A 24,309-nucleotide genomic window follows, 5' to 3' on the forward strand; every position below is an offset into this window, starting at 1 on the left:
TTAGCATCTCTTTAAAGGTCAATTTTTTTGTTTGTTTATTGATGGGTCTTATAGATTTACAATTTGTTTAGCCTATATAGTAAAGTGATATGCTAAGCCATCCTGGTTATAAAAAAACCTATAGAAACTTTGCTAAAAATGACAAAACAATGTATTAATACAGCAGAAATCAGATTTATCACTTATTAAGTAGTATACTTATAATTGTTATTGATGATAAAACAGCAGTTAAGTATATATATATATATATATATATTTTTTTATAACAATAGTAAGAATAATCCAACAATAAAAATGTGAAAGGATGAGACAAACGTGTTTGATAACATTTGCCTTACATTAAATTTGAAGTACGTATTAATTTCTAATGTATATCATATTGGATTTAATAGTAATCCCATGGACAGACAATGGTTTATATGGAAAAATTAGTGCAAAGTAGGGCATGGTTTATGAACAATGGTATGAAATGCAAGAAATGCTCTTGGGAGCTTTAATATGATAATTAAAAAAAACATCAAATACTAATAACAGGGTTTTTTTTTAAATAAAAATGATTAAAACAAACGTATTCGCAAATATATGAACCCACTTCGTATATATACTGAGAAACATGAAAATGTTTATGTAATATTATCTTTGTAATCTCCTAATGTAGTAAATGTATCCATGCTGCTCAACAACACAGAAAACTTAAGAAATAACTAAACCTTTAGTAGGTTCTTAAATATGATGCAGGCATTTTAATTGCAGTGGGAGCCTTGGTCCTGGGAGCCAAACAATTGCTTAAAAATTACACAGCTTAGGTGTTAAGATTCTGTTGTCTTTCTACGGATTGACCACTAGTGGCTTCTGTTATTCATTTTGTGTATTGTGCTGCTATTCCACTCCTTACCACTGGAGGCTGCTATTGTGTTCTGCAATCACCCTTCAGTAAGATGGCCAATGTTGAACCTGTGGAAGCCATCTTGTTTCCTGTTTGGGCCTACTTAAAATCTTATGTAACATTTACATATTGCTTGAGTACTGTGTCTACCTGTTGTCCAGTTCCAGCCTCTAGCTCCAGACCTGTCTTACCAATACTGTTCTCACTCCTCTCCTGATTGTTTCCACATCTCTCATTGCTGCGTCCAAGGACTTGTACCAGCGCTTGCTGTTTCCTGGTCGTGCTCCTACCGCCAATGAATTCCCGCCGCATTCCAGCAGTATCGTAACATTAGATGACACACAACTTCCTAAGCTTAGTATGGAGTTACTAGAAAGTTTAGTTTTTCTCTTTTCTATGTGCGCATTTAGACAGGACGGGTACACTTCAGTAGCCTAAACTATGCAACCCTCGGGGGATTTATAATTGTTTGATGGGGGTCTAAAGACAAATATTTCAAGTACATTGTATTGTCATGAAAACCCCTCTTTAGAGATGACACAAGGAGTATTGCAGATTTACCAGTGTTGATCAAATCAGTCAATAGAGGACAAGAATGTACACCACAGAATCAGTTAGTCTACAAGACTTGCCGTATTTTTCAGATTATAAGATGCACTTTTCCACCCAAAAAAATTGAGATGAAAATGAGAGGGGCATCTTAAAATCTAAATGTAGTTTACTGGGGGATGGTGAAGAGGGGTCAAAGGAGGCACAGGTAGTGCTTTGAGCTGCCAGCGCTGCTCTGTGCGGCGCTGTTCTGTGCATTGGGCAACTGCACTATGGCTCTGCTCTATGCAGTGGGCCTCTACTCTGTGCAAGGCTGCTTTATGCTTTACTCTGTGCGGGGCTGCTCTGCTCTGCTCGGCCTGGGGCTGCTCTGTGCGGCGGGCAGTCATTCTGAAGATGTTGGCGCTGGTGATCAGGGCTTTAAATAATAGTGCCTAGAGTCAGCGCATGTGCAGATGGAGCTCTCAGCTCAAGCTCTCATCTGCACATGCGCTGAATCCGGACGCAATTATTTTAAGCCCTCACCGCTGACCACCGACATCTTCAGAATGGTCGGTGCCTCACCACTCTTTGAACAGAGCAGATCCGGGTCACCAGCCCCGGCGCAGAGCAGCGCCCGCAGTGAGTATCTGGGTCCCCCTCTGTACCACTCACAACATCGCAGTACTCCAGTAGATCTCCTGCCTCCTGTGACCCCAACTCCACTGCTGCCCCCTCTCCCTGGTAAGACACCCCTGGATTATAAAATGGGCCCCATATTTTTTATTTACCTTTGTTATCTACAAATTTGGTGTGCGGCTTATTATCCGGTGTGTCTTATAAAACGAAAAATACGGTATTCACCCTGCTGAGAGAGTCAGAGGTTCACATTGAGTGACTAAAAAAAGTATGACATCACTACCAAAAGAAGACATAACAGAAAAGTAGAAAATTACATACTTAGAAATAATTTCTGCCTATGTGGAAGTTCTAAGCCTTAGAAGAGTTCACTATAAGACAATACCCTAGCTAACTGCTTAGATTTCCCAGAAATTGAAGGAAAAAGTTATATCTAATGTGACTAAATTAGAATATATGATAGCCTTGCCATAATATATAATTTCTCAGAATCCTGTATCTTGTCTTACTGTTTTATACCAAAACTTATGTTGGGTATACAAAAACAAAGAAATATTTAAGATAGATATATACAGTCATATGAAAAAGTTTGGGCACCCTTATTAATGTTAACCTTTTTTCTTTATAACAATTTGGGTTTTTGCAACAGCTATTTCAGTTTCATATATCTAATAAATGATGGACTCAGTAATATTTCTGATTTGAAATGAGGTTTATTGTACGAACAGAAAACATGCAATCTGCATTTAAACTAAATTTGACAAGTGCATAAGTATGGGCACCCTTATCAATTTCTTGTTTTGAACACTCCTAACTACTTTTTACTGACTTACTAAAGCACTATGGTTTTGTAACCTCATTGAGATTTGAACTTCATAGGCAGGTGTACCAATCATGAGAAAAGGTATTTAAGGTGGCCACTTGCAAGTTGTTCTCCTATTTGAATCTCCTATGAAGAGTCGCATCATGGGCTCCTCAAAACAACTCTCAAATGATCTGTAAACAAAGATAATTCTACATAGTTGTTCAGGAGAAGGATATAAAAAGTTGTCTCAGAGATTTAAACTGTCAGTTTCCACTGTGAGGAACATAATAAGGAAATGGAAGAACATAGGTACAGTTCTTGTTAAGCCCAGAAGTGGCTGGCTTAAAAATATATCAGAAAGGCAGGGAAGAAGAATGATGAGAACAGTCAAGGACAATCCACAGACCACCTCCAAAGACCTGCAGCATCATCTTGCTGCAGATGGTGTCACTGTGCATCGGTCAACAATACAGCGCACTGCACAAGGAGAAGCTGTATGGGAGAGTGATGTGAAAGAAGCCATTTCTGCAAGCACACCACAAACAGAGTCGCCTGAGGTATGCAAAAGCACATTGGGACAAGCCAGTTACATTTTGGACGAAGGTCCTGTGAACTGATGAAACAAAGATTGAGTTGTTTGGTCATACAAAAAAGCGTTATACGTGGAGGCAAAAAAACACGGCATTCCAAGAAAAGCACTTGCTACCCACAGTAAAGTTTGGTGGAGGTTCCATCATGCTTTGGGGCTGTGTGGCCAATGCCGCCACTGGGAATCTTGTTAAAGTTGAGGGTCGCATGGATTCAACTCAGTATCAGCAGATTCTTGACAATAATGTGCAAGATTCAGTGACGAAGTTGAAGTTACGCAGGGGATGGATATTTTAGCAAGACAATGATCCAAAACACCGCTCCAAATTTACTCAGGCATTCATGCAGAGGAACAATTACAATGTTCTGGAATGGCCATCCCAGTCCCCAGACCTGAATATTATTGAAAATCTGTGGGATGATGTGAAGCATGCTGTCCATGCTCGGCGTCCATCAAACTTAACTGAACTGGAATTGTTTTGTAAACAGGAATGATCAAAAATACCTTCATCCAGGATCCAGGAACTCATTAAAAGCGACTAGAGGCTGTGATTTTTGCAAAAGGAGGATCTACAAAATATTAAAGTCACTTTTATGTTGAGGTGCCCATACTTATGCACCTGTCAAATTTAGTTTAAATGCAGATTGCACCTTTTCTGTTAGTACAATAAACCTCATTTCAATTCAGAAATATTACTGAGTCCATCATTTATTAGATATATGAAATTGAAATAGCTGTTGCAAAAACCCAAATTGTTATAAAAAAAAAAGGTTAACATTAATAGGGGTGCCCAAACTTTTTCATATGACTGTAGATATCAATTGTTTAAATGATAATCAAAGCAAATTATAAAATATTAACCATAATACAATACATTGTCAAAATTAACACAAAATTATTAGCATAGAGGAGAAATAAAATTCTTAAATCTTATAAATTTAAGTATTGACTTAGAGTTGCTTTTCTTTAATATTAGATGTTCTTCAAGAAATGTGCCCATTATAGGGGCAAGAAATATTAAAAAGTCAATTTACATGCTACTTTTGGAATACAAATTTCACATAAAAATCTTCTTTAAGGTGAGTTGGCTCAAAGTAGAAAAACATTCTTATTTGTAAGGTAATGTTTTCTTGCACTTAGCATGCCGATGCTGTTAAACTTTTTGATTCACAACCATTGAAACATTTAGGAATATTATTAACCTGACATAAATGGTTTAAACTTTTGAAAATGATCATTTGCATGCTATCTTGAAATAGTATTTGTACCTCCAGAGGATAAGTAACTATTAAGGCTCACAATATGTCCCCTATCAAACTTATAATTCAGTCTGTTGATATAATCGAATTCTGAATCTGAAAACCCAGCACTATAGCATTCTATTGCAGTCTATTAAGAAAATCAGATAATGGCCAAAATCTTGTGTTGTGAAAAATCGAATCAGAGGTATATCTGTCATTCATAAGCAATAGCTGAGATATTTAAATGAAAAAAATCTCAAAATCAATCCAAGTGTATAATATTGTTTAGGAAATAGACCTTTAAAGGGTTTTCCTCTTTCAGGAAAGTGGAACCCAAATGCTCTAAAATAATTAAAATAACAAATAGAGCAAGTACCTACCCTTCCTGTGTCCAGTGTCAGTTTCCCCTACTACTCTGGACTTGGGGGTTAGCTTCATGGGTTGGCTTCCCATGGCAACACACTAGTGGTAAGGAGCTACTCACGGATTTGATGCTACCTTTCCCTATTGTAGGGGTTAGGGCAGACAGAGTTTGTGTCATAGAAGTCACATTACACTGGTTCAGGCTGGAAGCACTTAAATAACAGTATGCAGGACAGCTCATATTCAACCTTATCTCTCCTGGCTGTATGAAGCTTCACTCGTCTGTGGAGGTGATTATTTGAAGAAAAACAAGCCCCCACAGCATGGACTGGGATATAGATTCTGGAAGCTTCCTCCCTCTCTCCTGACTAGACTTGTTTGATCCAGTTTACTGGACGTGTCTGCACTGAGGTGGGAGATTCCTCCTAGATGTTTCCATGGCAGCTTGTGAGGAGAATGAACAACTAACTTTCATACGCATACATTGACCAGTAGATGGCAGCAAATTACATTTACAATCCCCAGTGTATGCATAGCATAACACAATGCATTACATACTGCCTAACTCACAGTGCACAAAGTAATTATGGCACTCTGGAACATATCTACTGCCACACGACAACTGTTTAAATCAATGTGAAGGAGACTGAAAAGACAAAAGGTGCTAATAGGGTACTAACGTTACAAACGTTTATAGAATAAATATCAGATGTGCTCACCTGATTCAGTTCTGAAAGTCACAACTGCTATTGAAAGTGTGCCGGTTATGGCTGCAGCAGGCACCATGAGGAGTTAGCGTCAAAATTTTCACATAGAAGCGGACTCCTGCACTGTCATAAGATAGTCAGCAGTAATGGTTAAATGTGAATTTATTACGGTTTCAGAGATCACATCTCCTTCCTCAGATAAATCACACATGTCTGAAGAAGGAGATGTGATCTCTGAAACGCGTAATAAAAACACATTTAATCATTACTGCTGACCATCTTCTCGTGACAGCATGAGAGTCCAATTCTATTTGACATTTTCACACTGATAAAAACTGTTTAACTCAGCAGTAGAATGGGTACCTGGATGCCACATATTGAAATTGTTTCAAAGTAGTTCGTTTATAATACACAGTACATATATATATATATATTTTTACTTCACCAATTAAGGAAAATGCCTAAAGTTAATCACACTAGAAATTACTCAATGCAGAACAAGTGGACATAGACATATAAATGCATTTTAATCACTGCTATTATCACGATACACATAGAAAATAATTATTAATAATATCCAATATGTTTTTGTAAATTAACTCATAGGATATAAACTTTTGTGCTTGGCTCCAAAGTCCATTACCAAAGAGGGTGTCTTTTACTGGACTATTGGAGCCTGTTACTGTATCAGAGCCTAGGCCCACCAGAGAATACTGTTAAATTTCTTTGCCCAATATCACCATGTACTGAGAGGTAAAAGTGTATTTACCGGGTAACTATTGCTTAATTTTTTCATCTAATATCTAGTCTTTTCCTAACATGTGCAACACATTGGTTGGGGCTTTGACTTTGTGACCCCCACTTAACCCTCTGAAAAAAATATTTCAGCTTGAAACTTATCTGAATGCAGATCCCATCCTGGTTGGCTGAACATCTTAGGATGGGGCTAGTGATTAAGTTAAAAATAAAATGACAGGGGCACTTTCTATATCTATATCTGAGATGTATGTTTTTCTAATAACATAGGACTGTTACAGAAAACTTTTAAAGTAAGATGTATATTACTCCAACAATCAAGCTTAGCTAATTAACACCAAGAAAGGCCACAGACATATGCAAAGCTATGATTGTCAAAACTGTTGTTTGTTGTTTGCTAAATTAAAAAAAAGGAAAATCATATAAGATCTCATATAATGATCCCTTAGACTTAAACATATTCTATTCTTTTAAATCCTTGGCATTTTACTCATACAAAATTTTTGCAAGACATCATGAATCAAAATTTTCAAATAGGTTAATAAAATTTGCAGATGATACTAAAATTGGAGGATTAGCCACCAATACTAGAGAGGAGAGAGAGTGTATTCAGAGGGATCTAGGCACACTTAAACAATGGGCCGAGAAGAACAGAATGTTGTTTAACAGGGACAAATGCAAAGTCCAACATAAGGGTAAAAGAAATGTAAAAAACATATATAGTATGGGAAGAAAACTAACTAGGTGACAGCACAGGTGAAAAGGACTTGGGCATAATAGTAGATCCTAGATGCAATATAAGCCAATAGTATGGTGCTGCAGCTAAAAAGGCCAACAAAACTCTGGGAATTCTGGGAATGAAGACAAGCATTAAATCTAAATCAACAGAGGTAATTAATCCTCTATACTCTTCCTTGGTCAGACTCCACCTGGAATACTGTGCACAGTTCTGGGTGCCTCAATTAAAGAAAGACATTGATATATGAGAATAAGTAAAGAGAAGAGCAGCCAAGATGGTTGAAGGTCTGCAAAACCATGTCAAACAAAGACCAGCTAAAAGTACTAGGAATGTTTAGTTTGCAAAAAAGAAGGCTGAGAGGAGACTTAATAGTGGTCTACAAATATCTGAAAGATAGTCATAGAGCAGAGGGAACCACCCTATTCCCATTAGCACAAGGAAGTACAAAAAGCAATGGGATGAAACTAAAAGGAAGGCGATTCAGATTAGGCATTAGGAAATCTTTATGACAGTGAGGGCAGTCAGAGAGTGAAACAGGCTACTGCGGGAGGTAGTGATGACAGAGAGTGGAACAGGATACCATGGGAGGTAGTGAGCTCTCCATCAATGGAAATCTTCAAGTGGAAGCTAGATAAACATAGCTGGGAGGGTTGGGAAAACCTTCACTTGCAGAGAATTGAATCCAATAGCCCTTGTGGTTCCTTCCAACTCTACCATTCTATGTTTCTATGTTATATGAAAAAAATTCTATATTAGAAATTCCTTGATATATTTACAAAAAGAGATTTGCTATTTTCTTTGGTAGTGCATAATAATTTATGACATTTTAAAACCTAGTATATTTCATGGCATATGAACATACCTTGAGTGTAAGATTTTCTTCAGGTGTTGAGTTCTTCAAACTTTCATTTCTAATCCCTGAGTCATCAGCATCAATTAAACTATCCACAGGAACATTGTGTTGAGGTTGAAGAAAAGCAAATTCCTGTTCACTCGGATCCAGAGTTACACAAACATCATAGGAATATGGCAGAGGTAATGTCCCAGTGTTAAATTGGGGAATAAACCTGGGATCAATCTGAGGGTATAGACTTGTACTCAAGGACCCAAATGTGGTAGTAGACTTTGACTCTTTATATTTGGAGACAACTGCAATAATCACAGTCAACATGAAGAAAAAAGAAATCAGTGCCAAAGCGATTACCAAGTAGAATTGTAGGTTGGACTGAGATTCCTCCTTATTAGACTGACTGCTCAGCTCAGGAAGGACCTGATGAAAATGATCAGCAATCACCATGGTCAGAGTGACTGAAGCTGAGCGTGAGGGAATCCCATTGTCTTTTACTAGAATCATGATTCCATGTTTCAAGATGTCCTTTTCATGAAATCCACGTGATGTCCTGATCTCTCCTGTGTGCTGGTCAATGGTAAAGAGTGATGGTTCTGAAGATTGTAAAAAGTAAGACAACCAGGCATTGTGTCCAGAGTCAGCATCCACTGCCACCACCTTAGATACCAAAGATCCTTGTTCAGAGGTCCAAGGAACCATCTCAAATGTGGAGCTATCAACCTCTTGTGATGGGTACAGAATTACTGGTGAATTATCATTCTGGTCTACTATAGATATTCTTAGTGTTGTGCTGCTGTTCAGAGATGGATAACCATTGTCTCTGGCGATGATTTGGATGTTAAATTCTTTATTCTTCTCAAAATCAAATGACTTTTGAGCATAAATGACCCCAGTTACTGGATTTATGGAGATGTAGGAGGAAAGCAGTTCTTCTTTATCATTTTGAGATTTTAAAGTATAAGTTATCTTTGCATTATCTTCACTGTCTATATCTTTTCCTTGGATAGTAAATATTGAAGCTCCTGGCAAATTATTTTCTGGTATAAATGCAGTGTAACTAAATTTCTCAAACACTGGAGCATTATCATTGACATCTGATACATCAAGTCTAATAACTTTTCTAGAGGTCATTTCTGGAGACCCTTTATCAAAGGCTAGTATTGTGATGTTGTAGGATGATATCTTTTCTCTATCTAAACTACGTTTTGTAACAAGTTTAAAAAAATTACCTGCTGATGATAGCAACTCAAATGGTAAATCCCCTGTTATTATACATTGAACTTCACCATTTTCCCCTGAGTCAGGATCATGAACTTTGATCAGCGCCACCACACTACCGGGGGGAGAATCCTCCAGAATAAGATCTGAGGAGGAGGTTATAGAGATCTCAGGTGCATTGTCATTTTCATCTATGATTTCTATTAAAGCTTTAGCATGAGCAGCGAGGCCTCCTCCATCTTTGGCTTGTACAGAAATGTCATAATATTTATTGATCTCATAATCCAAATTTTCTTTTGTTTTAATTTCTCCAGTTTTGGGATTAATAGCGAATGTCTGCAGAATGTGATTTTCTGTTGTACTGAATGAGTAAGTGATCTGTGCATTGACTCCTTCATCTTCATCACTTGCACTGACCTGCAGAATTGTAGAATTCACCGGTATATTTTCTCTGACACTTACTTTATATACATCCTGTGTAAATACTGGAGAATTATCATTGAAGTCAGTGATGATGATATTGATCAGGGCAGTGCCTGTCTGTGCAGGATTTCCCCCATCAGAAGCTGTGAGAATGAGTTCATGCTTGTTCTGTGTCTCTCGGTCTAGAGGTTTCTCTAGTATCAGCTCTGGAAATACACTGCCATCAGTGCTGACCTTCTCTCCAAGAGCAAAATACTGGTTCTCACTGAGTCTGTAGCTGATCAGAGAATTAACACCGACATCCAGATCTTCTGCTTTTTGTAAAACAAATTTTGCTCCTGGCAATGTATATTCACTCATTTCTAATGACAATATGTTTTGGACAAATGTAGGAGGATTATCATTTATATCCTGAATATCAATCTTTACAGTGAAGACATTCAGTGGATTTTCCACCACAGCATCAAATGTAAGGGCACAATCAGCTGCAGCTCTGCACAATGTCTCCCTGTCTATCCTATCAGCAATGTACAGGTTTCCATTATCCAGATTTATATTAAAGTATTTCTTAGGAATTCCAGACACAATGCTTAATTTCCTTTTGGAGAGATCCTTAACATTTAGTTCAAGATCCTTTGCTATATTTCCTACAATAGAACCTTTTCTTATTTCTTCATTAATGGAATAATGAATCTGACCAGAGACTGAATGACACAGCCAGGAGAATAAGAAGGGAAATATTACTTGCCATCTGAGTCCTTGCACTGATTGTCCTTCCTGCAGTTGTAATCCAGCCATCTTCCTCCTCAACAGAAATATAACGATAAAAATCCTTATATTTATAATCCAGCAGAAAATAATCCGTCTTCTCTATGAGTCCTGCACTCGGCACATCCCAGTGTGAAATGCTGTGTATTTCTTCTTGCAGTTGAACACTGTCTGCATCATGGAGGCGATTCTGGATTTGCAGAATATTTTCTTTATTGGTGAACAGCGGCGCTCTGAGGCCAATATGGGGAACTGCAGCGTCATTGACTTAAATACAAAACTCCTATATATAATGATAATTATTAATAGTATTTCATAGTGCAAGGGTTTAAATGACATGAAATAATTACTTGCATTATTTCTTTTTACTACATATAGTAAAAAAAGTTTTCCTACTTTTATATCAAGGTGTTTATAAAGAAATACATTTAAAGTAAAAATATGTAAAAAAAAAATAGAAAATGAAAATATTGAATACAAATATTTTGACATACAAAAAATAAAAAAAAGCTGTGCACTGTATATTTATATTGATAATTATTTCTAAGTTGATAAAATGCCAGTTTTTAAGAGACGATGTTATCATTGTGGCTTTTTTTTAATAAAGATTATTTTCAAAACTGCAATACCAAGATTAGAGGAATTTGAGAATTCACAATATAAATTTTAAAAGTCAAATCAAGGGCTCCTGAAAAGCATTTGTGTGTCTCTGTCATGGCTGATCGATGTATACGTACACACATAAACATATGCGCTACACACATACAAATGCATGCAAGAACTAAAGAACATTGTCTACATTATATTATCACTGGAATCTTGTCATGTATTGAATTAACTCCTTAATTTAAAAAACAAATTAAAGACCCTAAGATAAAAGATAAAGAGTAAAGTAAATATAAAATATACTTTATAAATCAATTGCTAATAGAAAGAAAAGACAAACATACAATGATCCCTAAAAGTGGAGGATTTTATTTAAGGCTGTATAGCTTTTAGATGTTCTTCAAGAATTTACTTTTGCTGTTAGTGGGTAGAAATATTAAAAGACGAATTTACAGCCTTTTTATTTGAAATTATATGAATTGAAAAAGTTAAACATTATCTTTCTAAGATGACTTTTGGAATCTATTTGTCTTTCTTTATAAACTCTTAATGTTTCCTGTCTCTCTTTAGGCATTATATATTATGCAAGGAAGATATTGCTCCACAATAGTTTGCACACTAGTGTTCTTCCTGTTTTGACAGATAAGATTTGAATTTATGAAAATTTGCAGGAACATAACATCTTCAATGAATACCTGTATCTTCTGGAGGTAACATAGGCTCGGAAACATTCATTAGGTCTTTTAAAACTTTAATTTAGTGTTCTGGCATATTTTTGAATTTTGAAAAACTTAGGTTCTAACATTATTTTACAGATAAAATCTATGAATAATCTTTTATAGTAGTCAAAAATCTTTACTGACAAAAAATACATTAATTTAGCCAAGAATTTTATCTGAACTCACAAAACATATGAAATAATAGCTTACATATTTATATGAACTATATATTTGCTGGTCCATTAATACTGTATAGTCATAGACATCTGCAGCAATCCATTATAATCATCTGGGACAGAAAATAAAACTGTATGGCTGACCATGCCCATTAGATATCTGCTATCTGAATGCATGTTTCACTGACAACTATCTCTCCCGACACATCTATATTGGACTTGGCTGAGTGTCCACATGTTCTCAGAAACATGAGGTGAGATAGACACTGCTTGACTAGAGGTCCAGTCACACTAAGCAACTTACCAGCGATCCCAACAACGATAGGGATCGCTGGTAAGTTGCTAGGAGGTTGCTGGTGAGATGTCACACTGCGACGCTCCAGCGATCCCACCAGCAACCTGACCTGGCAGGAATCGCTGGAGCGTGGCTACACGAGTTGCTGGTGAGCTCACCAGCAACCAGTGACCAGCCCCCAGCGACGCGTGGAAGATGCTGCGCTTGGTAACTAAGGTAAATATCGGGTAACCAACCCGATATTTACCTTGGTTACCACCGCACGGAGCTACACGTGCAGAGAGCAGGGAGCAGCGCACACTGAGCGCTGGCTCCTTGCTCTCCTAGTTACAGCACACATCGGGTTAATTACCCGATGTGTACTGCAGCTAAATGTGCACAGAGCAGGGAGCAGCGCACAATGCTTAGCGCTGGCTCCTTGCTCTCCTAGTTACAGCACACATCGGGTTAATTAACCCGATGTGTGCTGCAGCTACATGTGCACAGAGCAGGAGCCGGCAGCACAGGCAGTGAGAGCGGAGGAGGCTGGTATCAAAGGTAAATATCGGGTAACCAAGGACAGGGCTTCTTGGTTACCCGATGTTTACATTGGTTACCAGCCTCCACAGAAGCCGGCTCCTGCTGCCTGCACATTTAGTTGTTGCTGTCTCGCTGTCACACACAGCGATCTGTGCTTCACAGCAGGACAGCAACAACTAAAAAATGGCCCAGGACATTCAGCAACAACCAACGACCTCACAGCAGGGGCCAGGTTGTTGCTGGATGTCACACACAGCAACATCGCTAGCAACGTCACAAAAGTTGTTCGTTAGCAGCGATGTTGCTAGCGATGTTGCTTAGTGTGACGGGGCCTTAACCAGCAGTTTATATTCCTTAGAGCAATGGCATTGGGCAGATTAAATCTTTCTCATTCTCATTTTTCCCGACATCTACAGTCAGAGGACAGCGACGAGATATAATACCTTCTTAAAAATTATGTGACTGGCCTGACAAAGTCAGATCTGCATCTATGGTATATAGTAATCTGTAATGTGATTGGTTGGGCTGTTATTTTAAAGGTACAAAGGTATACAGGTAAAGAATATTAAAATCTCTTTATTTTACTTCAAGTATGATAACTTTTAACAGATAGCTTAAAATTAAAAACAAAAGCAAACAAATAAGAAAAATACATCTAAAGGATCCCAAAGTACTAAAGAAGGAAATTGGTGTAAATATCCACTATAATACATATTCATACACAAATCATCTAAAAGTTTAAGTGGTAAACAGAATAAATACAGAACTTATTCAATAAATGGTAGCATTTCCTAAATCTTCTTTGGCTATGATATTAAATTGTAACAGGCTTCAGAAAGTATAAAAATGTTAAATATGTTTATAAATTCACTACTTAAAGGGTATCTGACAGGAGGATGCACGCTACAAAGCTGTTTATATTGCCTTGCAGGTCATAGAAAAATTGAATAAAATAATACCTTGATATCTGCAATCCGATGTCTTATTCCAAAGAAATTCACAAATTTTTAATATGTAAATGAGTTGTTCAGATCTATGTGACATGCACAAATATCTCTGATAATATGCGTCCAGAGCTTCTTTTAAATGAAAGGGGATGCTACCAATATGAGACATGTAATAACTGACTCACTGCTCTCCTGATCTACATGTTTCACACTGATAATGTTCCCTTTCATTTACAAGATGCCTTGTGGGAGATTTTCTGGGAGATCTATGTCCACCCCATAGATCTTAACAGCTCATTTACATATTAAAAATGTTGGATTTCTTTGGAATAAGACATCGTATTGCAGATATCAGGGTATCATTTTTTTCTTCAACTTTCCATGACCTGCATGGTTATGTAAATGGATTAGTAGGGTTGATCCTATTGACAGATGGTCTTAAAGGCCAAAATCAATATTAACTTAAAATTGGATATTACTCTCAGGGGCCATTTGTATGGAACAAGTTAACTATAACCATCTATTTGAAGAATTTGGCACAAAAACATTGATGGATACAATAAATCAAACAAAAAGAAATACAAACATAAACTTAAAAACACAAACTATGAAGCAAGCCCAATTTCTTTTCATGGTCTTTTACAGACAATTATTGCATCAGTATTCTGTGGTACTTTAATGGAACAGTCCAACCATGTCTACATAAAAAATTGTAAATTTATAGTATAAGGGATACTTTGCACGCTGCAACATCGCAAGCCGATGCTGCGATTCCAAGCGCGATAGTCCCCACCCCTGTCACAGCTGCGATATCATTGTGATAGCTGCCGTAGCGAACATTAACGCTACGGCAGCTTCACATGAACTCACCTAACCTGCAACGTCGCTCTGGCTGGCGACCCGCCTCCTTATTAAGGGGGCTGGTCATGTGGCGTCACTGCGACGTCACACGGCAAGCGGCCAATAGGAGCGGAGGGGCAGAGATGAGCGGGATGTAAACATCCCGCCTACCTCCTTCCTTAAGCATAGCCAACGGGAGCCGTGGTGACGCAGGTAGGAGATGTTCCTCGCTCCTGCGACTTCACACACAGCGATGTGTGCTGCCGCAGCAGCGAGGAACAACATCGGACCGTCGTGTCAGCGTAATTATCGAATTCGACGACGCTACACCGATGATACGATTACGACGCTTTTGCGCTCGTTAATCGTATCATCTAGGATTTACACACTATGATGTCGAGAGCGACGCAGGAAGTGCGTCACTTCCGACATGACTCCACCAACATCGCACCTGCGATGTCGTAGTGTCCAAAGCCCGCCTAATACAACTACACATGTAAATTATTTCTGATATGAGAGATATTTCATTTCAATAATATGTCTAGTACATTACCTTCAAAGAAAAAAATTGCTGTAGCAACATTCAAGATAAGCTAAATAAAACATAATTAATTAAGGTTATAATACTGTTGGTTTACTACAAAAAGAAATAAAAGAGATTATATCCTGACACTGTCTAAGGGCATTCTGTTCCTTTGGAGATTTACAATTTATACATAGTACATATTATGAATTAGGTGTAATAAGTTACAGTAAGGTCCACAAATATTTGGACAGTGATAGGTTTTGGCATTTTATCTGTTTACCAAAATATATTTAAATACAGTTATGTAATCAATATCTGATTAAAGTATAGATTCTCAGTTTTATTTTAAGAGTATTCACATCCTAAATAGAGTAAGTTTTTGGAATTACAGCTCTTTAATATGTAGCTGCTTCTTTTTCAAGCTTTTAAATAATTGGACAATTATCTCAAGAGCTTTTTAATAGGTGGCATAGGCTATTCCCTTGTTACTCCATCATTAATTTAACAGGTAAAAGGTCTGGAGCTGATTCCAGGCGTGGTATTTGCATTTGGAAGCTGTTTCTGTGAACCCACAACATGCAGTCAATGACGCTCTCAATGGAGCAGAAACAGACCATGATTACTCTGAAAAAAAATAAGATATCCATCAGAGAGATGGCAGAAATATTAGGAATGGCCAATCAGTTTGGTAAATTCTGGAAAAAAAGAGTGCACTGGTAAGCCTGGGAAAGGGCCTGAATGTCCAAGGAAGACACAAGTAGTGGATGATTGCAGAATCCTTTTCATGGTGGAGAAAAGTCCTTTCACAACTTTCAAGTGAAGAACACTCTCCAGGAAGTAGGTGTTTCATTACATAAAGAGAAGACTTTATTAGAGCAAATATAGAGGGTTCAGCACAAAGTGCAAATAATTAATCAGCCTTAACAATAGGAAGGCCACAAAAAACATCTAAGGAGGCCAACCCAGTTCTGAAATTGCATTCTTTGGAGAGATGAAACTAAAATGAACCTGCACTAGAACAATTTATGTAAGAAGAGATCCAGCGCAGGAAAGAAGGCACTCTTCAATATAAATTTCCATATGGTTTATTCCATGTGCACACGTGTGAAGGTAGGTACAGACAGACCCTAAGCAGTGGAAAAATGACTAGCGACGCGTTTCGACCGTATTACACGGCCTTAGTCATGACTAAGACCGTGTAATACGTTTGAAACGCGTCGCTAGTCATTTTACCCCCTACTCCTGCACTGGATCTCTTCTTACATGCTTGCAGCTGCCCGGCCGATTGTCCATGCTGCAGAGAGAGGACCTGGAGACTTGGGGTGGGTGAGCTGAATTTCTTTGTCATGCATTGCACTAGAACAATGGGAATAAGAAAGTACAGAGAATGCTTGAAATGGTTCATGAGCCAAAGCACACTACATCCTCTGTTAAACATGGTGGAGGCAGCGTGTTGGTTCGGCATGCATGGCTTATAAGGCACTGGGTCACTAGTGGTTATTGATGGTATGACGTAAGACAGAAGCAGCTGAATGAATTCTATACGTTCTGCTCAGATTCAATCAAAAGCAGCAAAGTTGATTGAATGGTGCTTTAGAGTACAGATGGACAACAACCCAAAACATACTGTGAATGCAATCCAGGAGATTTTTCAGGCATAGAAGTGGAATATTCTGCAATAATTGAGTCAATCACCAGATCTCAATGCCATTGAGCTACATTTCACATGCTTAAGACAAGTGTTAAGGCAGAAAGACCCACAAACATGCAACAACTGAAGTGGCAGTAAAGGCCTGGAAAAGCATAATAAAAGTGGAACCGAGGGTTTGATGATGTCTAAGGGTTTTAGACTTCTGGCAGTCATTGCCTGCAAAGAATTCTCTACATAGTATAAAAAAAGAACATTTTATTTACAATATAGTAAATTTGTCTGATGAAATGAAGAGGCTTTGTAGTAAAATTGTTGCAATTCCTAAACTTTTCACAGGTTGTTTTTTCAGCCCCTTTAGTTAAACGTAAAAGTCTACACTTCAACTGCAGCTTGGTTGTTTAATTTTATATGAAAAATAGTAGGACCTAACTGTATATGTGAATCCTCCTAGATAAAATTACTTTTATTTATCATTCACAAATAATTTTCTTTTTCATATGTAAAAACATACCTGTGTTATAAGATTTCCTGCAGGTGTAGAGTTCTTAGAAATTTCATTTCCGATCCCGGAGTCATCAGCATCAATTAGACTGTCTACAGGAACATTGTGTTGAGGTTGAACAAAAGCAAATTCCTGTTCACTTGGATCCAGAGTTACACAAACATCATAGGAATATGGAAGAGGTAATGTTCCACTGTTGAATTGTGAAATAAATCTTGGATCAATCGGTGGATATAGACTTGTACTCAAAGATCCAAATGTGGTAGTAGACTTTGAATCTTTATATTTGGAGACAACTGCAATAATCACAGTCAACATGAAGAAAAAGGAAATCAGTGCCAAGGCGATCACCAAGTAGAATTGTAGGTTGGACTGAGATTCCTCCTTATTAGACTGACTGCTCAGCTCAGGAAGGACCTGATGAAAATGATCAGCAATCACCATGGTCAGAGTGACTGAAGCTGAGCGGGAGGGAATCCCATTGTCCTTTACTAGAATCACAATTCCATGTTTCATGATGTCCTTTTCGTGAAATCCACGTGATGTCCTGATCTCTCCTGTGTGTTGGTCAATGATGAAGAGTGATGGTTCTGAAGATTGTAAAAAGTAAGACAACCAGGCATTGTGTCCAGAATCAGCATCCACTGCCACCACTTTAGATACTAAAGAGCCTTGTTCAGAAGTCCATGGAACCATCTCAAATGTTGAGCTATCAACCTCTGGTGATGGGTACAGGATGACTGGTGAATTATCATTCTGGTCTACTATACATATTCTTAGTGCTGTGCTGCTGTTCAGAGATGGAGATCCATTGTCTCTGGCAATGATTTGGATATTAATTTCTCTATGCTTCTCATAATCAAATGACCTTTGAACATAAATGACCCCAGTTCCTGGATTCATGGAGATATAGGAAGACAGGGGATCTTCTTCATTACTTTTAGTAAGTATATAATATGTTATTTTTGCATTATCTTCACTGTCCAGATCTTTTGCTTGAATACTAAATATTGAGGTTCCTGGTGAATTGTTTTCTGGTATAAATGCAGTATAACTTAACTTTTCAAACACTGGTGCGTTGTCATTAACATCTGATACATCAAGCCTAAAAAATTTTCTAGAAGTCTTTTCAGGAGACCCTTTGTCTGTAGCTTGTATTGTGATGTTATAGGATGACAGTTTTTCTCTATCTAGACTACTTTTTGTAACAATTTTGTAAAAATTACTTGATGATGATAATAGTTTAAATGGTAAATCCCCTGTTATTATACATTGTACCTCACCATTTTCTCCTGAGTCACGGTCATGAACCTTAATCAGAGCTACCACAGTACCAGGGGAAGAATCCTCTGGAATAAGGTCTGATGATGAAGTTATAGATATCTCAGGAGCATTGTCATTCTCATCTGTTATTTCAATTAAAACCTTAGCATGTGCAGCGAGGCCTCCTCCATCTTTGGCTTCTACTGAAATTTCATAGTATTTATTTTTTTCATAATCCAAATTTTCCTTTGTTTTAATTTCTCCATTTTTGGGATTGATATTAAATGTCTGAAGAAAATGATTTTCTGTCGTACTGAATGAATAAGTGATCTGTGCATTGACTCCTTCATCGTCATCACTTGCACTGACCTGCAGAATTGTAGAATTCACCGGTATATTTTCTCTGACACTTACTTTATATACATCCTGTGTAAATACTGGAGAATTATCATTGAAGTCAGTGATGATGATATTGATCAGGGCAGTGCCTGTCTGTACAGGATTTCCCCCATCAGAAGCTGTGAGAATGAGTTCATGCTTGTTCTGTGTCTCTCGGTCTAGAGGTTTCTCTAGTATCAGCTCTGGAAATACACTGCCATCAGTGCTGACCTTCTCTCCAAGAGCAAAATACTGGTTCTCACTGAGTCTGTAGCTGATCAGAGAATTAACACCAACATCCAGATCTTCTGCTTTTTGAAGTACAAATTTTGCTCCTAGCAATGTATATTCACTCATTTCTAATGCCAATATGTTATGGACAAATGTAGGAGCATTATCATTTATATCTTGAATATCAATGTTTACACTGAAGACATTTAGTGGATTTTTAGCAACAACATCAAATGTAAGGACACAATCAGCTGCAGCTCTGCACAATGTCTCCCTGTCGATCCTATCAGCAATGTACAGGTTTCCATTATCTGGATTTATACTAAAATATTTGTCAGACAGGTCAGACACTATGCTTAATTTCCTTCTTGAGAGATCCTTAACATCTAATTCAAGATCCTTTACTAAATTCCCTACAATAGAACCTTTTCTTAATTCTTCATTAATGGAATAGTGAATCTGACCAGAGACTGAATGACACAGCCAGGAGAATAAGAAGGGAAATATTACTTGCCATCTGAGTCCTTGCACTGATTGTCCTTCCTGCAGTTGTATACCAGCCATCCTTTTGCTCACCAGAAATATAATGATAAAATTCCTTTTTATATGTGTAATCCAGCAGAAAATAATCCGTCTTCTCTCTGAGTCCTGTACCCGGCACATCCCAGTGTGAAATGCTGTGTATTTCTTCTTGCAGTTGATCACTGTCTGCATCATGGAGGCGATTCTGGATTTGCAGAATATTTTCTTTATTGGTGAACAGCGGCGCTTTGAGGCCAATATGGGGAACTGCAGTGTCAGTGACTTAAATACTAAATTCTTATATATAATGATACTTATTAATAGGCTTTCATAATGCAAAGGTTTAAATGATATGAAATAATTACCTACATTATTTCTTTTTATTACATATAGCAAAAAAAGTTTCCCTACTTTTATATCAAGGTGTCTATAAAAAAATACATTTAGCAAAGAAATATAAATTTAAAAAAATGTAAAAAATAAAATAGAAAATGAAAATATTGAATAAAAAAATTTGAAATAATAAAAAAAGCTTTGCACTGTATATTTATATTGATAATTATTTCTAAGTTGATGAAATGTCAGTTTTTAAGAGACGATGATATCATTGTGGCGTTTTCTTATAATAAATATGATTATTTTCAAAACAGCAATCCCAAGATTGGAGAAATTTGAGAATTCACAATATATATATTTTAAAAACCAAGTCAAGGTCCCTGAGACTCTGTCATGGCCGACCTGTTTATACGCACACACATAAACATACGCATTATACACATACAAATGCATGCAAGAACTAAAGAATATTATCTACATTATATTAACACTGGAATCGTGTCATGTATTGAATTAACTCCTTATTTTAGAAAACAAATTAAAGACCCTAAGACAAAAGATAAAGAGTAAAGTAAATATAAAATACACTTAACAAATCATTTGCTAATAGAAAGAAAAGACAAACCTGCCATGATCGCTAAAAGTGGAGGATTTTATTCTAGGCTGTAAGGCTTTTAGAGGTTCTTCAAGAATTTTCTTTTGCTGTTAGAGTGTAGAAATATAGAATGGCAAATTTACAGCCTTTTTAAGGAAAATGAAATGAATCTAAGAAGTTAAATATTTTCTTTTAGATGACTTTTGAAATATATTTGTATTGCATAAACTCTTAATGTTTCCTATCTCTCTATAGGCATTATGCATTTTGTAAGGAACATATTGCTCCACAATAGTTTGCACATTAGTATTCTTCCTGTTTTAACATATATGGTTTAAACTTATGAAAATTTGCAGGAACATGTTATCTTGAATGGGTACCTGTATCTTCAGGAGGCATGTAACATAGGCTCAGAAACATTCATCAGGTCTATTACAACTTTAATTCAGTGTTCTGGCCTATTTTTCAATTTTTCGAAAACTGTGGTTCTAACATTATTTTAATGAGAAAGTCTATGAATAGTCTTTAATAGTAGTCAAAAATCTTTACTGATAAAAAATACATTTCTGTAGCCCAGAATTCAATCCGAACTTGCAAACATATGAGCTAATACACTATTATAAACCATATATTTGCCATTCTATAAACAAAGGCGTAGACCTCTCTGGGAGAGAAAAAAAACTGTATGACTGACCATGCCCATTAGATATCTGCCATCTGAATGTATGTTTGGCTGACAACTATGACTCCCGATACCTCCATCTATACACATCTATATTGGACTTGGCTGAGTGTCTATGTGTTCTCGAAAGTATGAGGCGAGATAGACTCTGCTTGACTCTTCAACCGTCAGCTTACACTCCTTAGAGCAATTGGATTGGACAGATTAAATCTTTATTATTCTCATTTTTCCCGATATCTACAGTCATAGGACAGCGGCAAGATATAGTACCTCCATAAAGTTAGCTGACTGGCCTGACAAAGTCAGATGTGCATGTACGGTATATAGTAATCTGAAGTTTGATTGGTTGGGCTGTTATTTTAATGGTACAAAGGTATACAGCTATAGAATATTAAAGCCTCTTTATTTTACTTCAAGTATGATAACTTTTAACAGATAGCTTATAATTAAAAACAAAAGCAAATAAATAAAAAAAATATGCACCTCAATAAGCCTAAAGTACGAAGTAGGGGTAAATATCCACTTTAATACATATTCATACACAAGCAACTAAAAGTTAGAGTGATGTACACATTAAATACAAATCTTATTCAATAAATGGTAGAATTTCCTAAACCTTCTTTGGCTATCATATCAAATTGTAACAGGCCTCAGAAAGTATAAAAATGTTAAATATGTTTGTAAATTCACTACTTAAAGTGTATGTGACAGTAGGATAAACCCTTCAAAGCTGTTTATATTGCCTTGCAGGTCATAGAAAAATTGAACAAAATGATACCTTGATATCTGCAATCCGATGTCTTAATCCAAAGAAATCCACATTTTTAATATGTAAATTAGCTGTTAAGATCTATGGGACGGACCTAGATCTCCCTGAGAATATGCCTCCAGAGCTTCTTTTAATTGAAAGAGGGCTTTAACAATGTGAGATATGTAATAACTAACAGTCTGTTCTCCTGATCTACATGTCTCACACTGGTAACGCCCCCTTTCATTTACAATAAACCTGGTGGGAGATTCTCTGGGAGATCTATGTCCACCCAATAGATCTTAACAGCTCATTTACATATTAAAAAATGCAGATTTCTTGTGAATAAGACATAGAATTGCAGATATCAAGGTATCATTTTTATTCAACGTTTCATGACCTGCATACTTATATATATATATATGGCTTAGGAGGGTTGATCCCATTGACAGATGATCTTAAAGGCCAAAAATCAGTATTAAGTTAAAATAGAATATTACTTTCAGAGGTCAAACTCCAATTATATGGAAAAAGTTAACTATTATCAACAATTTGAAGAATTTAACACAAAAACATTGATGGATACCATAAAACAAACAAAAAAGAAATACAAATATAAACTTAAAAACACAAATTATGAAGCAAGCCTAATTTCTTTTCCTGGTCTTTTACAGCCAAGTATAGCACCAGTGACTAGCACAATCAAAGTATTCTGTGGTACATTAATGGAATAGTCCAACCATATCTACATAAAAAATTGTAAATTTAAAGTATAATACAGCCACACATGTAAATTATTTCTGATATGAGAGGTATTTAATTTCAATAATATATGTCTAGTACATTAGCTCATCAAAGAAAAAATTTGCTGTAGCAACATTCAAGATAAGCTAAATAAAACAAAATTAATTTAAGGCTATAATACTGCTGGTTTACTACAAAAAGAAATAAAACATATTATATCCCGACAATGTCTAAGGGCATTCTGTTTCTTTGAAGATATACATTTTATACACAGGATGTATTATTACTTAGGTGTAATAAGTTACAGTTAGGTCCAGAAATATGTAAACAGTGGCACAAGTTTTGGTATTTTATCTGGTTACCAAAATATATTTAAATACAGTTATGTAATCAATATCTGATTAAAGTGTAGATTCTCAGTTTTAATTTTAGAGTATTCACATCCTAAATAGAGTAAGGTTTTGGAATTACATCTCTTTATTATGTAGCTGCTTCTTTTTCAAGCTTTTAAATAATTGGACAATTATCTCAAAAGCTTTTTAATAGGTTGCATAGGCTTGTTAATCCATCATTAATTTAACAGGTCTGGAGCTGATTCCAGGCATGGTATTTGCATTTGGACATAGTCAAAGGTGCTCTCAATGGAAGAGAAACAGACCATGATTACTGAGAATAAAATAAGAAATCCATAAGAGAGATGGCAGAAATGTTAGGAATGGGCAATCAATTTGGTAAATTCTGCAAAAAAAGAGTACACTGGTAAGCCTGGGAAAGGGCCTGAATGTCTAAGGAAGACACAAGTAGTGGATGATTGCAGAATCCTTTCCATGGTGGAGAAAAGTCCCTTCACAACTTTCACCCAAGGGAAGAACACTCTCCAGGAAGTAGGTGTTTCATTACATAAAGAAAAGACTTTATTAGAGCAAATATAGAGGGTTCAGCACAAACTGCAAACAATTAATCAGCCTTAACAATAGGAAGGCCGAAAAAATATCTATGGAGGCCAACCCAGTTCTGGAATTGCATTCTTTGGAGAGATGAAACTAAAATGAACCTGCACTAGAACAATGGGAATAAGAAAGTGCAGAGAAGGCTTGAAATGGCTCATGAGCCAAAGCACACTACATCCTCTGTTAACCCCTTCAGCCCCGGGGCACTTTCCGTTTTTGCGTTTTTGTTTTTTGCTCCCCTTCTTCCGAGAGCCGTAACTTTTTTATTTTTCCGTCAATCTTGCCATATGAGGGCTTGTTTTTTGCGATACAAGTTGTACTTTTAAATGAAGCCATAAGTTTTACCATATGGTGTACTGGAAAGCAGCAAAGCAGCAAAAATTCCAAGTGTGGAAAAATTGCAAAAAAAGTGTGATGGCACAATAGCTTTTGGGATCTTTTATTCACAGTGTTCACTATATGGTAAAACTGATGTGTGGGTATGATGCCTGAGGTCGGTGCGAGTTTGTAGACACCAAAAATGTATAGGTTTACTTGTATCTAAGGGGTTAAAAAAATTCACAAGCT

The 24,309-nt window shown here is 36.7% G+C and overlaps 2 protein-coding genes across 2 annotated transcripts in view; both read right to left on the reverse strand.

Annotated features, from left to right (window-relative positions):
* Window positions 1–11,371: 11,371 nt before the first annotated feature.
* On the reverse strand, window positions 11,372–19,882 carry LOC142302313 (protocadherin gamma-B1-like). Its single transcript, XM_075343378.1, has 2 exons — window positions 17,303–19,882; window positions 11,372–11,380 (listed from the first exon to the last, which is right to left on the reverse strand). The coding sequence occupies exons 1-2, from the start codon at window positions 19,880–19,882 to the stop codon at window positions 11,372–11,374; spliced, it is 2,589 nt and encodes an 862-aa protein (XP_075199493.1).
* A 679-nt stretch (window positions 19,883–20,561) lies between these two features.
* Window positions 20,562–24,309, reverse strand: part of LOC142302314 (protocadherin Fat 4-like) — a 50,516-nt gene continuing 46,768 nt past the window's right edge. The window contains exon 13 of the mRNA XM_075343379.1: window positions 20,562–20,570. Within this exon, the coding sequence (XP_075199494.1) occupies window positions 20,562–20,570 (9 nt within the window). The remainder of the gene's footprint in view (window positions 20,571–24,309) is intronic.

This window comes from Anomaloglossus baeobatrachus, chromosome 4 (assembly GCF_048569485.1).
Source record: "Anomaloglossus baeobatrachus isolate aAnoBae1 chromosome 4, aAnoBae1.hap1, whole genome shotgun sequence".
Taxonomy (NCBI): domain Eukaryota; kingdom Metazoa; phylum Chordata; class Amphibia; order Anura; family Aromobatidae; genus Anomaloglossus; species Anomaloglossus baeobatrachus.